This window comes from Jaculus jaculus, unplaced genomic scaffold (assembly GCF_020740685.1).
Source record: "Jaculus jaculus isolate mJacJac1 unplaced genomic scaffold, mJacJac1.mat.Y.cur mat_scaffold_34_1_3701052_arrow_ctg1, whole genome shotgun sequence".
Taxonomy (NCBI): domain Eukaryota; kingdom Metazoa; phylum Chordata; class Mammalia; order Rodentia; family Dipodidae; genus Jaculus; species Jaculus jaculus.
In genome coordinates this window covers 701,161-715,376 of record NW_025423490.1, presented here as the reverse complement: position 1 = coordinate 715,376, position 14,216 = coordinate 701,161, and the positions used below count along the sequence as shown (strand labels likewise).

Here is a 14,216-nt window from a genome sequence, read left to right as displayed (position 1 = left end):
AGGCACTTGATTTCAAAGCCTCCTCGCCTAAGTTCAAGTCCCTAGCATCCATGGAAAGTGAGATATAAATTCACATATGCATTTTTTTTGTTCATTTTTTTATTTATTTACTTGAGAGTGACAGAGAGAGAGGGAAAGAGACAGATAGAGAATGGGCGTGCCAGGGCTTCCAGCCACTGCAAATGAACTCCAGACGCGTGCGCCCCCTTGTGCATCTGGCTAACGTGGGTCCTGGGGAATCGAGCCTCGAACTGTGGTCCTTAGGCTTCACAGGCAAGAGCTTAACCGCTAAGCCATCTCTCCAGCCCCACATATGCATTTTTGATAGCACACTAAGACTAAGACTTAAACAATGGGAGGTGGGGACAAACGGATCTGAAGCTCACAGACCAGCTAGTCAGACATTCATTTGCAGGTTGGCCATTCATTTCTAATAGCAAGAGACCCTGTGTCAAAGAAACTGGAGCACAGACACTTCAGAGTTGTGCTCTTGCATCCACAATGCATGCTGAGGTGCACACACATGAACACACACACATACACATTTTTAAAATTTTTTTTTACAGTAAGCAAGCAAAAGAAGAGATAGAGAATTGGCGCATCAGGGCATCAGACACTGAAATCGAACTCTAGACACTTGCACTGCCTAGTGGGCACGTGCAATCTTGCATTTGCATCACCTTTGTGTGTCTGGCAAATGTGGGTTCTAGAGAGTAGAACATGGGTCCTTAGGATTCAGAAGTAAGTACCTTAATCATAAGCCATCTCTCCAGCCCCACATATATATTTTTAGAAGAAGAAATGGGACTGGAGACGTGGAGACAAAAGTTCAAATCCAATATACCCTTGATCTTTTCTGTCCTAAATATTTGACACTAATGACCACTATTCTTCATGAGAACATCATGACATCAAAATAAAAGAGAGACTGATTGTGAGGGAGAGGGTATGATGGAGAGTGGAGTTTCAAAGTGGGAAAGTGGGGGGAGGGAGAAAGTTACCATGGGATATTGTTTATCAGTATGGAAGTTGTCAATTAAAGATATTTTTAAAAAATACCCTTGCCTTCATTGGTACAAGTGTCTTTATTTGATTCTCGAGCTTCCTACCTAAGGCCTATTTAGATATTTTCATTATAAACCTGAGGTTCCCAAGGTTCAGTCTTTGGACCATTTCTCTTGTCACCCACTCCCCTGGTGAAAAAAATTCCTACCACATTCTTAAAATATTTTCATTTATTTGCAAAGAGAGAACACAGAAAAGAGGCACAGGAAAAATGATATCAAGATAAAAGTCAGGTTAGAAAAAAGAAGGGCCTTAATGAATGGGATATTTAGAAGACTGGTGGGAAATGATTACAATGATGGTATACTGCTTGCATTCATGAATGTTGTCAATAAAGTTTAAAATGCAAAAGAACAAAGATAGATGCAGATAATGAATATTTCAGGTATTTTCCCTTGAACAGTTTCTCAGGTAGTCCAGGCTGGCCTCAAATTCACAATGTATTAAAAGATAACATTGGATTTCATATTCTCTTACCTCCACCTTGCAAGTACTAAGATTACAGGTGTACACCACCATCCAACCAATTTAAACAGTACTGGGAATTTTAACACAGGGCTTCATGAGTGCTATGCAGGCACTCTACCAATTGATCTATATCCCTAACCCTAGAACAGATTTTGTCTAGGATCTTAAACCCAAGAACTGAAAGATTCCCTGGATGTATTAACATTCACAGTTCCTATGAGAAGAGAGTCTAATTCCAGGCAAATAAAACATTTCTCTCTTACTTTAAAAATGTACTCTACGGGCTGGAGAGATGGCTTAGCGGTTAAGCGCTTGCCTGTGAAGCCTAAGGAACCCGGTTCGAGGCTCGGTTCCCCAGGTCCCACGTTAGCCAGATGCACAAGGGGGCGCACGCGTCTGGAGCTCATTTGCAGAGGCTGGAAGCCCTGGCGCGCCCATTCTCTCTCTCTCCCTCTGTCTTTCTCTCTGTGTCTGTCGCTCTCAAATAAATAAATAATTAATTAATTTTAAAAAAATGTACTCTACCACTGTTAAGACTAAGAAAGTCATTGCAGCAGATACTTCACTCCATTGTTTTGTGACATGCTTCCCCAAATGTCCCAGCTGACAAAGGGACAATAATACACTTCCATTCTGTACAACAAGGTCAATCCAGTATGGAAAATGAGGCACTGGTTTGCTTGGAAGCTTATAAATTGCATGCACTGATCTTTTAGAACTGAAACAAGAGATGGTTACCTTCTTGGTTCTGATACAAATCCTCAAGGTTTCTGGGATATAATTATCATATGTTGAGTCTGTGGAAGAAGTCTATAGGGACTCACTATGGGAACCTGGGAGCAAAAGTATATATCCATGTGGCCATGGAAGCTTTGTGGAGAGACGTTCTAGAGCAGGGACCCTCATTCCTTCCCTTCTGAGGTACAACATTACCAACATCGTATAGAAGGAAATGGAAAATTATGATTCACCTGTGCTAAGTACCTATACAATACTCACCCCCCCTCCAGGAGCACACTGCCAGGAGTGGAAGAGGCTGGGTGACTGCTGAGGTGGCCAGTTTACTCTGGATGGAGCCCCTTAGGACTTCCCCCTTAAAGAAAAAAAAAGCATGCTTTGGCAAACAATGGTTCCATGACTGAGTATGCTCTGAGTAGCACGTGACACCCAAGGATGCAGTGTCTCTTGTGCACATACAGATTGACCAAGAGACCACAGCCCCCTATAGCCCTCAAGCAAGTACAGGGCTATTATCAACAGTGGCAGCATGTGGTGTCAGTGAATGCCACAAGGCAGGTGGGCTGCTTGGTGTCCAGGTGCCCTGTTTGGCCCTAAAACTGAGCATGAAAATACTTCTGTTATACTTACATGAAAATACGGGGGTCATGCTCAAAAGGAGGATGCTAGGCATCTTGCCAATGAGCTAGCCAAGGCATGTCAGTGGTTAATTAGAAAAAGAAGAGAGACAGGAAATATTTATGACATTCTGAGTCAGTGTGCAAGTGCTGAGCATACTTTGAATGTCACAATTTAGGAAAGAGAAGACAAGGTATGAATTTAAATTTCGTATATAAAACAATTTGTATCAGGAATAAAGAATGCCTCCTATTGGACACACTCAGGACTGACACCTTTGTAGGCAGTAAGGGAAGTTAAGCTGCAAGGAGCTGGCAAGGAGGTGCTGTGCTCCAGGGAGGAGTTCCTGTAGTTGAGATGCCATTATGGTGTCTTATAACACCTTGCTGTGTGCTATGCTGAAGATAAGCTTGGAGGCCCAAACATGCAAGCTCAGTCCTTTCGCAACCATCCAAAGAGGAAAGGAGCCAGTCAACTTCCCTACTAGAAAAGAGTAGAAAAGAAAACGAAGGCAAAAGGAAAAGCCCAACTTACTTCACATCTGTTAGAGGGTACGAGGCAGAAGAGTCCAATTTTGTGCACAGGCACATGGAAGAAGCAAAGGCTGAAGTTAGGAAAACATTACATTCCGGGAAATTTTAAATAACTTGGTCACATCTGATGCGCACTGGACTAAGGGCCAAAATGATATATTTAAAAGTTTGAGTTTTACAGGGGTGGTGTTTAACGTACAATGGTCCATTCTTTCCCTCTGGGGATAGACACATGAGCCATGAAGTAATAGCAGCGGAGTCAAGCCTGGGATTGTAGAGAAATTAAAGGAAACTCCAGGCTCCTGTCACTACCAGCTCCTGCCCTGGGTAGTTAGGCAATGACAAGATGGACTGAAAAGGGAGAAAATAAAGGGCATAAAATTCAAGGCAAGAATAATAAAAATGTGATGAAGAAAATGCTGAAAGCCATCCTAAGCTGCTCAAATACCACATTAGACAAGGAGTGGGCAATCATGGTAGGAAGCCCAGACACTGGAGGGAAATTATGGAATAAGTAACTTTACAATGGGCAACACCAGGGGAAATCCCTGATTCATCTTCCCTGGAAAGACTCAAGACAGGGTACAAAACCCATCAGTTATGCTGTGACAAATTTATCATTGCAAAGCTCCCTGGCAAGCCTCCCTCTGGACTCTCAGAATAGCTTCTGAATTCTACCCAGGCCAACATGGCAGCACTGCAAACATGAACACCAATGGTCCCCTGGCCTGGGGAGCCCCCACCACACTGCATGGACGTTGCTGTGCACACCACCCTGACCCGGGCAGTGTGGAGGCACTCAGTGATTAAGCAAAAGCTGTCCTGGGCCCCTTATTCATTTCTTACCTACCCCCCACGTGCATCTGTCCCATGCTATAGGGAGTATGTCCCAATTCCTGGGATCAAGTCTGAGCTCCGTGGGAGCAGGCAAACAATCCTGTAATTTCCAGGTTCCTTCTGCCTCCTCCTCCAGGACCTCAAACTCATATCCTCAAACTCCAAGATGAGCAGGAATTCAGTGTGATATAACGAATTCACAGAAACTGACCTATGAGCAGCCCTGAGAATGCAAGTCTGCAACTCAAGATGAGTTTCCATTCCATGTAGGTGGGTCAAAGACCTTCTGTAAAAGTCACATTGTAAGACACACCTCTGGACAGAGAAGGGTAAACCTTCTTTCCCATCTCCAATTAGCACAATGGATAGAGGCTGCTCCACTGCTCCACTTCTATCCTGTTCAGCCTGCCTTTCCCAGAAGGACCTAAAGCCTAACCCACAGCAAAGAGGGCCCCAATGGACTAGGAGTAAGGTAGCAGGGAAGAGTCTTTGGAGTTACACTTTGAGAAAACCTGACTCCTCCCAAAACACAAGCTGTCCCTATGGTGTTTGATCATTGGAATTCTCCTTATAAAACAGATCAGCTACTTCTAACTTAAAAGCAAATTGGAAAGAAATTACTCTCTGAAAATCTTCAACATGAGAGGGCTATACAATAATAAGAACATTCACTTTTCTCTGGTTTAAATAAAGAATGGAGTCTCGTGTCACCAGGATAAGACAAACCGAGCAGAACCTCAGCTGACATGTCCCACGTGGTTCCTGCTCTCTGGCCTTCAGAAACAAAGGATCTCTAAGAAAACAAGCACCCAGTCACATGCACTACTTGTCCACCTGCCACACACCTGCTGAGCAAGCAGGACTCTATCACAGATGCCACTGAAGTCTCCTGCCACTGCCCTGGGTAGAAAGTGTAGGTGTTTGGCAATAAGATCTGAAACTCCAAGCTGGGATCCACCCCACATTTCTGAAGAAGCACAGCAGAGTGTGAGTGTGCAGACTTGGTCTCTGCCTAGCGGCATCGACTTGATTCCAGGAGCAGCAGAATTCTGTACTAAGTTCTGGAAGCATGCTTGTCAATGCCAGTGGTTCCTGGGGAACTAGCTGGGCAGGAGTAGACTGAAAAAGGCTCCCTTATTCAAACCAATTCTATATCTCTGTTCCTGTGATTTTTTTTAAACACAGAGAATGTGCTTGTGGACTCTTTTAAACATTAAAATAAATCAATGATTGGACAAAAATGACAAGGGAGCAAATGATTTCAACAACACTCACACTCAGCAGGATTTCTGATGAAGGTTGAGGTCTGGAAGAAGGGCTATAGAACTGTCCAGAACAGACCTCAGCATTCTCAAAGTGGTCCTCCTCTGTGCTGATTACAGTGCACACCCACTGACCAACTCTTCAATTTTTCTGAATATCAAAAGCCTCCTTATCTCTTCCTAGTTCATGCCTGGCTTGGCAGCCCCCAATACTTAAAGAATATGCTCATGTCTACAAACCTGCCTCAATCAAGTACCACCCTAGCTTATGTCATAGGATTTTCTCCATCCAACAATGGCCTCAAAGCATTAACCAGTTAAAGAGAGGACCATCCCTAGGGTGAACACCTTAACAGCTAGGAAAGGCCATGTTGCAGATGCAGAGGTCAGGCTGTCATCAAGTCATTCCAGAACCAGTGCTGGCCTTGCTGGCCCTGAGAGCACACAGAAACATGCAGCCTAGCAGCTTGAGCAGCAGGCAATGGATCCCCTGAACTTCACCCACTGCCAGCACTTACCTGCAGATAAAATCCCTCTTGCAGGAGTCCTGTAAAGTCAAGCAGTTGGGTTTCATCCACTCTTCATAGGAGTATGCAGGCACAATGGTCTGTTGTTGCCACTCCATGCAGTCGATGTCCTGGCCGGAGCAGAAGAGCATTTCACACCTGAGCTTGGCAGGAACCTGGTCAAAGAGCTGCCTCAGGATCTTGTAGCATTTGTGGTGATTGCGGATGTCCTAAGACATGCTGGGGATGCACAGGATGACATAGGCCATCTTGTACGTTCTGCAGGTGTCATCCAGGATGAAGGCATTGGTCGCACACAAGCAACCGTTCCTTTGGAAATGTGCTCAACTGCAAAGCAGAGAAGGACAGACACAGTCAGTCACAGTGTGTGCTCCTGCACTCCTGCCTGCCTCCTCCTAGTCATCTGCACTGAGATCTTGCCATTCCGCAGACCACACTCATACCTGCAGAATTCAAGGAATCTTGGAGCTAACTTCCTGACGATTCAAAAGGAGCAAGTGTTAGGATGTAAACACTTGGAGTCTACAGTAGGCCAAGGCCCTGGTATGTCCTTAGCTATGTAAGTAGTAGCAATGCAGCCTGGCTATGGGAAATCAGGCACCTGGCCACCGAAGAATGTTTCCAACACTGCACTGTAAACTTAAATTAGTATCAAAGTAAAGAGCAACAAGTCAAATACTTCATGATACCGTATATAAAAGATAAACTGAATGAAGTAAAACTGACATGAAATCCTCCATGAATATAATGATGTAATAAATACTTATAATAAATAATTATTGTATTGATAATAGAGTAGTTACATGGCTACTTGAGGCCAGAAGACAAAATATTATGTCATTTTTCAACCCACAGGCTATTTGAAACAAAACAGAATACATCATATAAACGTCTGCAAACTACCGTTACCAGGGTTGGGCCACTGTGACCTCACAGTAAGTGAAACAGGGCTGGATGTAGGTGGTGTGCAATGTATTAGAATCATAGGCAATGTGGACCCAAGAGGAAGTCCCGAAGGCAGTGCAGGCTGAGAGAGGGAAGAGAGGACAGGTTGATCACACGCTTCCCAGGAGATACGGAGGAGAGCTATGGATGTGGCAGTGTTGGGGATGAGGCTGTTGTTGAAAAGGGGGACAAGGGGACTCAGGCCTGCAGCCTCAGCAGAAGGAGAAAGAAGGGTGGTGGAAGGATAGAAAGCGAAGAAGCATGAGGAGGGAGAAAAGGAGGAGGAGGATCAGGAGAAGGAACAGAAAAGGGAGGATGGTAGGAAGAGAAACAGGAAAAGAGTAGGAAGATCATGTCCCACAGGAGGGCCAAGAGAAAGAGCAATATGTATGTATGAAGTGTGCTTCAGTGTGTGTGTGTGTGTGTGTGTGTGTGTGTGTATGCATGCATGAGTGCACATTTTCAGCAGTACATGCATTTCTGTGGATGTGCATAGGAAGCGTGAAGAAGAGCTTTAATGTGACCTTCAGGTACAAGGAGACACCGGGAACTCTGGCGCTCCCTGACTAGCCATCCTACTAGGTGAGTTGGTGAGCTCTGGTGCAAATAGAGACCTGGTGTCAAAAAGAGGTGGATGGTGTGTGGTGGATGATTAACATGGTACTGCTAAAGCAAAACTGCAAATGAGCATAGGGCCACTTCTTGAGTTAAATAATCACACGATTCCATTTGATTTCACTTTGTTAACTCACGACTTTCTGGGAAAAATCATGAAATCTTTCAGAATGAATATGAGGTAAACATTTTTTGTTTGCATACCCAGAACATTTTTCTAAAATGTGAATGTTATTTTTTACAACCTATAAAGAAATACTGAGTAGCCTGACAGATGAAAGAGTGGATATTCAAAAACAAATACAGCATACAGGCTATGAAAAAGAAAAATATTGTAGAGTTGAGTTTAGTGTCAGAATAACAAAAAATAGATTCTTTGGTATTCTTTGATAACTTAACTCTTACGGCTCTAGAGACTTAAATGGAAAATGAGAAAGGGGAAAAATTTTAAGAGTTAATTGTTAAAAAGAAAGTTATAAAACACAGCCAGAATAAATACACACAAAGTAGCATTAAAAAATTAAAATGTAAATTAGTGTCAACAAATGGTATAATACAGAAATCTTACACTGTCTTTTACTACATGAAATTTACATGTTTTAAAATGTGAAAAACATTCAGGTCATCAACCAATTTACATCAGGCTAATCTGTATTCTGATTAATTTTCTAACAAATTTCCAATAGTTATTATTTTATATTTTTCATCATCCCACATAAGGTGCTTTTAAGGTTTCCACTTGCCCTTCTCGGTCACATCAGTGCTAGTATTTTGGTCTCTGTAATACTTTCTTCTTGATTGTGCTGCACAGAAAAGGATCAAATTGGTAGCATCCTGACTTCTTACAAGGCACCAAACAGAGACTCCCGCAGCAAGGTGACACAACCAAAAATAATGACAGGCATTGCTACATGACTCCAAGAGACCCAGAAGATAACAAAATCATGTTACCATCAAGTGAAAATCTCAAGTTTTATTCTTACACACAAAGGACCAAAAGATAGAGTAAATGGAGCAGGGAAATTGTGCTTGTAAACCCATGACAAAGGAGCCTGAGCTGTGAATATTCCTGCAGGTGGGAGGCTAGTCTAGCCTGCACCATGAGTTACCTGTCAACTTGACCTACAAATTAAGATCCTGTAGTAAACAAGCAGAGGCTGGGAAAATGAAATGCATTTGTTTGCAAAACCTGCTGCTTAGATTCAGTTCTGCAGCACCAGTGACATCCTGGATGGAATCTGAAGCTCAGGATGAGCAGAAAGACAAGGGCAGGGCAAGAGCAGACAAGGCAGAAAAAGCTGATGAAGAAGGCAAGGGGGAAGGAAATGCAGACCTAGAGGGAGACAAGGCTAGGTGAAAGAAGCGGGGATCAAGGTTAGGGAACAGCATGGGCATGTCCTTTGTATCCATGACCTCACAGCAGGTGTCATTACTTGCACAAGACCTACACAATGTTGGACACATCAACCTTTCCAGGTGGATGATGAAGGAGGTCAAAAAACACCTAAAAATAGAAGAGGGATAAGCTGAATAAACAAGTGGTTCAGTGGAAGGACAATGGAGAAGAGAGGATTAAAGATGGAACAAGAGGGAATTAGGATCAAAGTACATTATGGATCTACATGAAAAATTTCAAGAAACTTTTGAAAAGGTGCAAAAGGGGGTTGGGAAGATGGCAAGCCATTAAAGGTGCTTGACTACAAACCATGTTTAATTCTCAAGTCACACATGTATAAGCAGATGCAAACACTGACAAAATGAAATCTCACATTTGTTTAGAGCAACAAGAGACCTTCTGAACCCAATCTTCTCCTACATATATAAATAATAAATAAATAACACGCATAAATTTTTCTTAAAGTACAAGAAAATTAATGAGGTTAAAACTCTAGCTACAACTTAAGCTATTTGCACATAAATGCTTAGTTGAGTAGCCTTAAAACATAACCCATCTCCTGTGTACACAACTATCAATTTATATCAAAAACATATCCCCTACAACTATGTTATCTATTTGCTACACAAAATAATCTTATAGAAAACATATAGTGGGAACAGGAGAAATTGCTCAAAACTTAAAGATGCTGGCTTGCAAAGCCTGGTACTTCAAGTTCAAATCAACAGTACCCAGGTAAACCACATGCACAAAGTGGAAATGCATCTGGAGTTCATTTGCACTGTCAGGAGACCCTGTCATGTTCATTCCCTCTCTCTCACCCTCCCTGCTTCCTTCCAACTCTCCCTCTCCTCTGCTTTCAAGTAAACAAATATAATGTATTTTAAATATCTGTATAGCTTTATGTAATTATAAGAGAAACGCACAAATACCACATAAGTCAGAAATAATTATTGGTTGTGATCAAAGTTTTATTTAGAGAATTATCACGAAATACTTAACTTCCTGAGTTTGCTCATTAATAAAAGAAATACTTGGTCTACATTTATAGTTATTTCTCAGATTTAATGTAGAAATATCCAGGAATTAACTACTGCTGTGAATCTTTAAAAATGTACTCAGTGATTCAGAAATTAAAGCAATGAAAATTTCCCCATGACAAATAATGATTCACCTTTAAGACAAAGATCTGTGATCTTTGTGTCAAATGCTTTTTGTGCATCTAATGAGATGATCATGTGATTTTGCCCATCAGTCTATTTATATAATGTATTACATTTATCTATTCGCACGTGTTTAATCAATCCTGCATCTCTGGGATAAAGCCTACTTGGTCAGGGTGAATGATCTTTCTGATATATTCTTGTATTCGGTTTGCCAATATTTTATTGAGAATTTTTGCATCTATGTTCATGAGGGAGATTGGTCTGTAATTTTCTTTTTTTATTCTAAGTTCGTCTAGTTTTGGTATCAGGGTGATGCTGGCTTTGTAGGAGTTTAGTAGGATTCCTTTTTTTTTTTTTTTTCCTATCTTATGGAAAAGTTTAAGAAGCAATGGTGTTTTCTTCCATAACAGTTTGGTAAAATTCACAAGTGAATCCATCTGGGCCTGGATATTTTTTGGTTCAGAGATTTTTGATAACTACTTGGATCTCCATACTTGTTATAGGTCTATTTAAGTGGTTAATTTCACCTTAGTTTAATTTAGATAAGACATATAAATCAAGGAAATCATCCATTTCTTTCAGATTTTCCAACTTACTGGAGTATATGTTCTTATACTATGTTCCTATGATCTTGTGAGTTTCTCTGGTATCCCTTGTTATGGTGCCTGTTTTATTTCTCATTTCATTAATTTATGTCTCCTCTCTTTCTTTTGTCAGAGGAATATATCTCAACAGAATAAAGGCTATTCATGACAAACTTACAGCCAACATAATACTACATGGAGAAAAGTGTGAAGTTTTTCAGCTAAAATCAGGAACAAGACAAGGATGTCCACTGTCTCTACTTTCATTTAATATAGTCCTGGAAGTCTTACCCATAGCAATAAGTCAAGAGACATACAAAAAAGGGATCAAATTGGAAAGGAAGGGATCAAGTTATCATTATTTGCAGATGACATGATTCTATACATAAAAGACCCTAAAGACTATACCAACAAATTGTTAGAGGTGATAAACACCTATAGCCATGTTGCAGGATACAAAATCAATACAAATAAATCAGCAGCATTCCTATATGCTAACAACAAACACACAGAGGATGAAATCAAAGAATGATTCCCATTCACAATTGGATCAAAAATATAAATAAATAAGGTATCTTGGAATAAACCTAACCAAGGAAGTGAAGGATATCTACAATGAAAACTTTAAAACACTCAAGTGCAAAACTGCAGAAGACACTAGGAAATGAGACATCACTTGTTCTTGGATTGGGAGAATCAATATTGTAAAAATGGCAATCTTACCAAAAGCAACATACACATTTAATGCAATATCCATCAAAATTCCAATGGCATTCTTCATAGAAATAGAAAAAAAAAAAAAAAACCAGACTCCTCTGCATATGATGCTTGCAAAACTGAATACATATCTGTAGAAGGATGCAAATAGATCCTTATGTCTCCCCATGCACAAGAATTAAGTCCAAGTGGTTCAAAGACCTTATTATCAGACCTGAAACTCTGAAACCACTAGAGGAAAAAGTAGGGGAAACCCTTCAGCATATTGGTATTGACAAAGATTTTGTGAATATAACGCCAATTACTCAGAAAATAAAACCACAGTTCAACTGCTGGGATGTCATAAAATTACAAAGCTTTTGTATAGCAAAGGACACTGTGAATAGAATAAAGAGGCCACCTACAGAATGGGAGAAAATCTTTGCCAGCTATACATCTGCTAGAGCATTAATATCTAGGATATAAAAAGAACTCAAAAAATTAAATAATGAGAAATCAAACAACCCAATTAAAAATGAGCTATGGAAGTAAATAGAGAGTTCTTAAAAGAAGAAATACAGATGGCATATAAACATCTAAAAAAATGTTCTACATCCCTAGTCATCAAGAAAATGGAGATTAAAACTACAATGAGACTCCATCTTAGTCTTGTCAGATTGGCTACTATCATGAAAAATGACCACAAATGCTGGCAAAGATGTGGAGAAAGATGAACCCTTCTACACTGTTGGTGGGAATGCAATCTAGACCAACCATTGTGGAGGTTCCTGAGACAGCTAAAAATAGATCTACCATGTGACCCAGCTCCTAGGCATATATCCTAAGAACTCATCTCACTACCTTAGAGAAACTTGCTCAACTATGTTTATTGTCACTCTATTCCTAATAGCTGTTAAATAGAACCAGCCTATATGTCCCTCAACTGATGAGTAGAAAATGAAGATGTGGCCCACTTACCCAATGGAGTTCTAATCAGTGGTAAAGAAAAATGAAGTTGTGAAATTTGCAGGAAAGTGAATGGATCTGGAAAGGATTATGCTTAGTGAGTTAACCCGGGCCCAGCAATCCAAATGTCACAAGTTTTCTCTCATAGCTACAAATTATTGGACTTTTATGTGAGTAGGAATAAAATTCAGTACCAGAGGCCAGTAAAATAGAAAGGAGATTTAAAGGGAATAGAAAGGGAGGGAGGGTGATTTAATAGCATGTATGTATATATGTAAGTAGAACAACAATTCATGGGGGTGATAAGGCCTAAGTGAGGTCAGGGGAAGAGACTGAGTAAGGAAAGGTGGAGGAAGGGCTAATCAAAATCTACAAGGATAAAAGCCAGGCAATAAGTTAGATGGAAACCTATATTTTTAGACAATGGAACACTCAGGAGACATAGATTGCTACTAGAAAATTTTCAGTGCCAGGGATGGGATACCTTCTATTGAGTTGGTGGCCAGGTCCCTGATGCCCCCAAAACACTACAGAGGTAAGAGGATCACTGTGAGTTCGAGGCCATCCTAAGACTACACAGTGAATTCTAGGTCAGCATGGACCAGAGTGAGACCCTACCTCAAAAAAAAAAAAATTGTCCTCACATCAGCTGCTTGTGGTCAGGTGTTCTGTCCCAGGAATAAGAATGTAACCACAACAAACCTGTTCAAGAACTTGACTTGTTAAGGTGGTAGAAATGGCAATTACATAACCTTTAAAGTTTAATTTTCAGTGGTTCAATTCTTCTCATTAACATGAATACATCTGATTAATACCATAGTACTATTTATCTCAATCACCAACATAAACTACTGAAAATATACAACTAGCAAAAAGGGTCAAATGTTGTCAAACCATATGGCTTCTCCAACCATATTCTTATGCTGTAACTTATTTATTAAAGAACTCCTTCACCCAAACTCCCTATTTAGTCCCCTATGTATAGTAGCCACAACCCTAGCTTCAATTCTAGACTTAGTTTATGGATCCCACTACCTATGCCCCAGCCACTTTCAGACATAGGTCGAGGAATTGCATCCACCTTGGCTCTGTGAAGTCTATCAGTACATTACATCCTATCAGCATCAAACTCTGAACTGCACTCACTGAAGCACTTCAGCTGTAGCCCTGTCAATCTCACGTGAGGTGTCAGCAGCGATCACCGTACTCTCAGTTCTCCTGTTTCATGGTCATTTACTCGGTCCTCACCAACTCAAACACAAGAATAAACGTGACTGAGTTTACCCACCAGACCCTAAGCTATAATATTATTAACAGAAAACAACCATGCCCTATCTGATCTGAGGGATGTCTGAAGTAGTGTTTGGTTTTGATGTAGAATGTATTTCAGGCCCATTAACAGTATTTTTATAGCTGAATATATAAATATTATTCTTATAAATGTCCTAACTACTACTATCTTCTTAGGTACTTTTATAACTCCCTTATTCAAAATTGATTAATCTTCTATTTCATAATTAAAACATTAATCTTGCCATTTCTATTTTTATGAATTTCAGCATCATACCCATGATTTCAGTATGATTAAGAAACTTATTATGAAATATATACCCCTAGCATTAACTCAATATCATAAGTAAAATAAGATAATTAAGCTGGGAGGTCCATCCACTGAAAATGTTGGTTTATATCCTTCCTGTACAAAAAAAAAAGTTTGGAGTAATATTTATTATAGTAACAGTAATCTCAGGATCCGTAATCACCATCTTTCGGTCTCATGCTTTAGTTATATGAGCAGGC

General features: G+C 40.4%; 1 protein-coding gene across 3 annotated transcripts in view; it reads right to left on the bottom strand.

Annotated features, from left to right (window-relative positions):
- The window catches only part of LOC123457284 (GDNF family receptor alpha-4-like), a 41,482-nt gene that overhangs the window by 26,127 nt on the left and 1,139 nt on the right, over positions 1-14,216 (bottom strand). For 2 of the 3 annotated variants that reach the window (XR_006634962.1, XM_045141247.1), the window contains exon 2: positions 6,040-6,375. Coding sequence is in view for 1 of the 3 variants with exons in the window: in XM_045141247.1 (XP_044997182.1) it covers positions 6,040-6,179 (140 nt within the window). In the remaining 2 variants the exon portion in view is untranslated. Of the gene's footprint in view, positions 1-2,538; positions 2,627-6,039; positions 6,376-14,216 lie in introns of those variants that run through there. The other variant, XR_006634961.1, reaches the window with a different exon arrangement.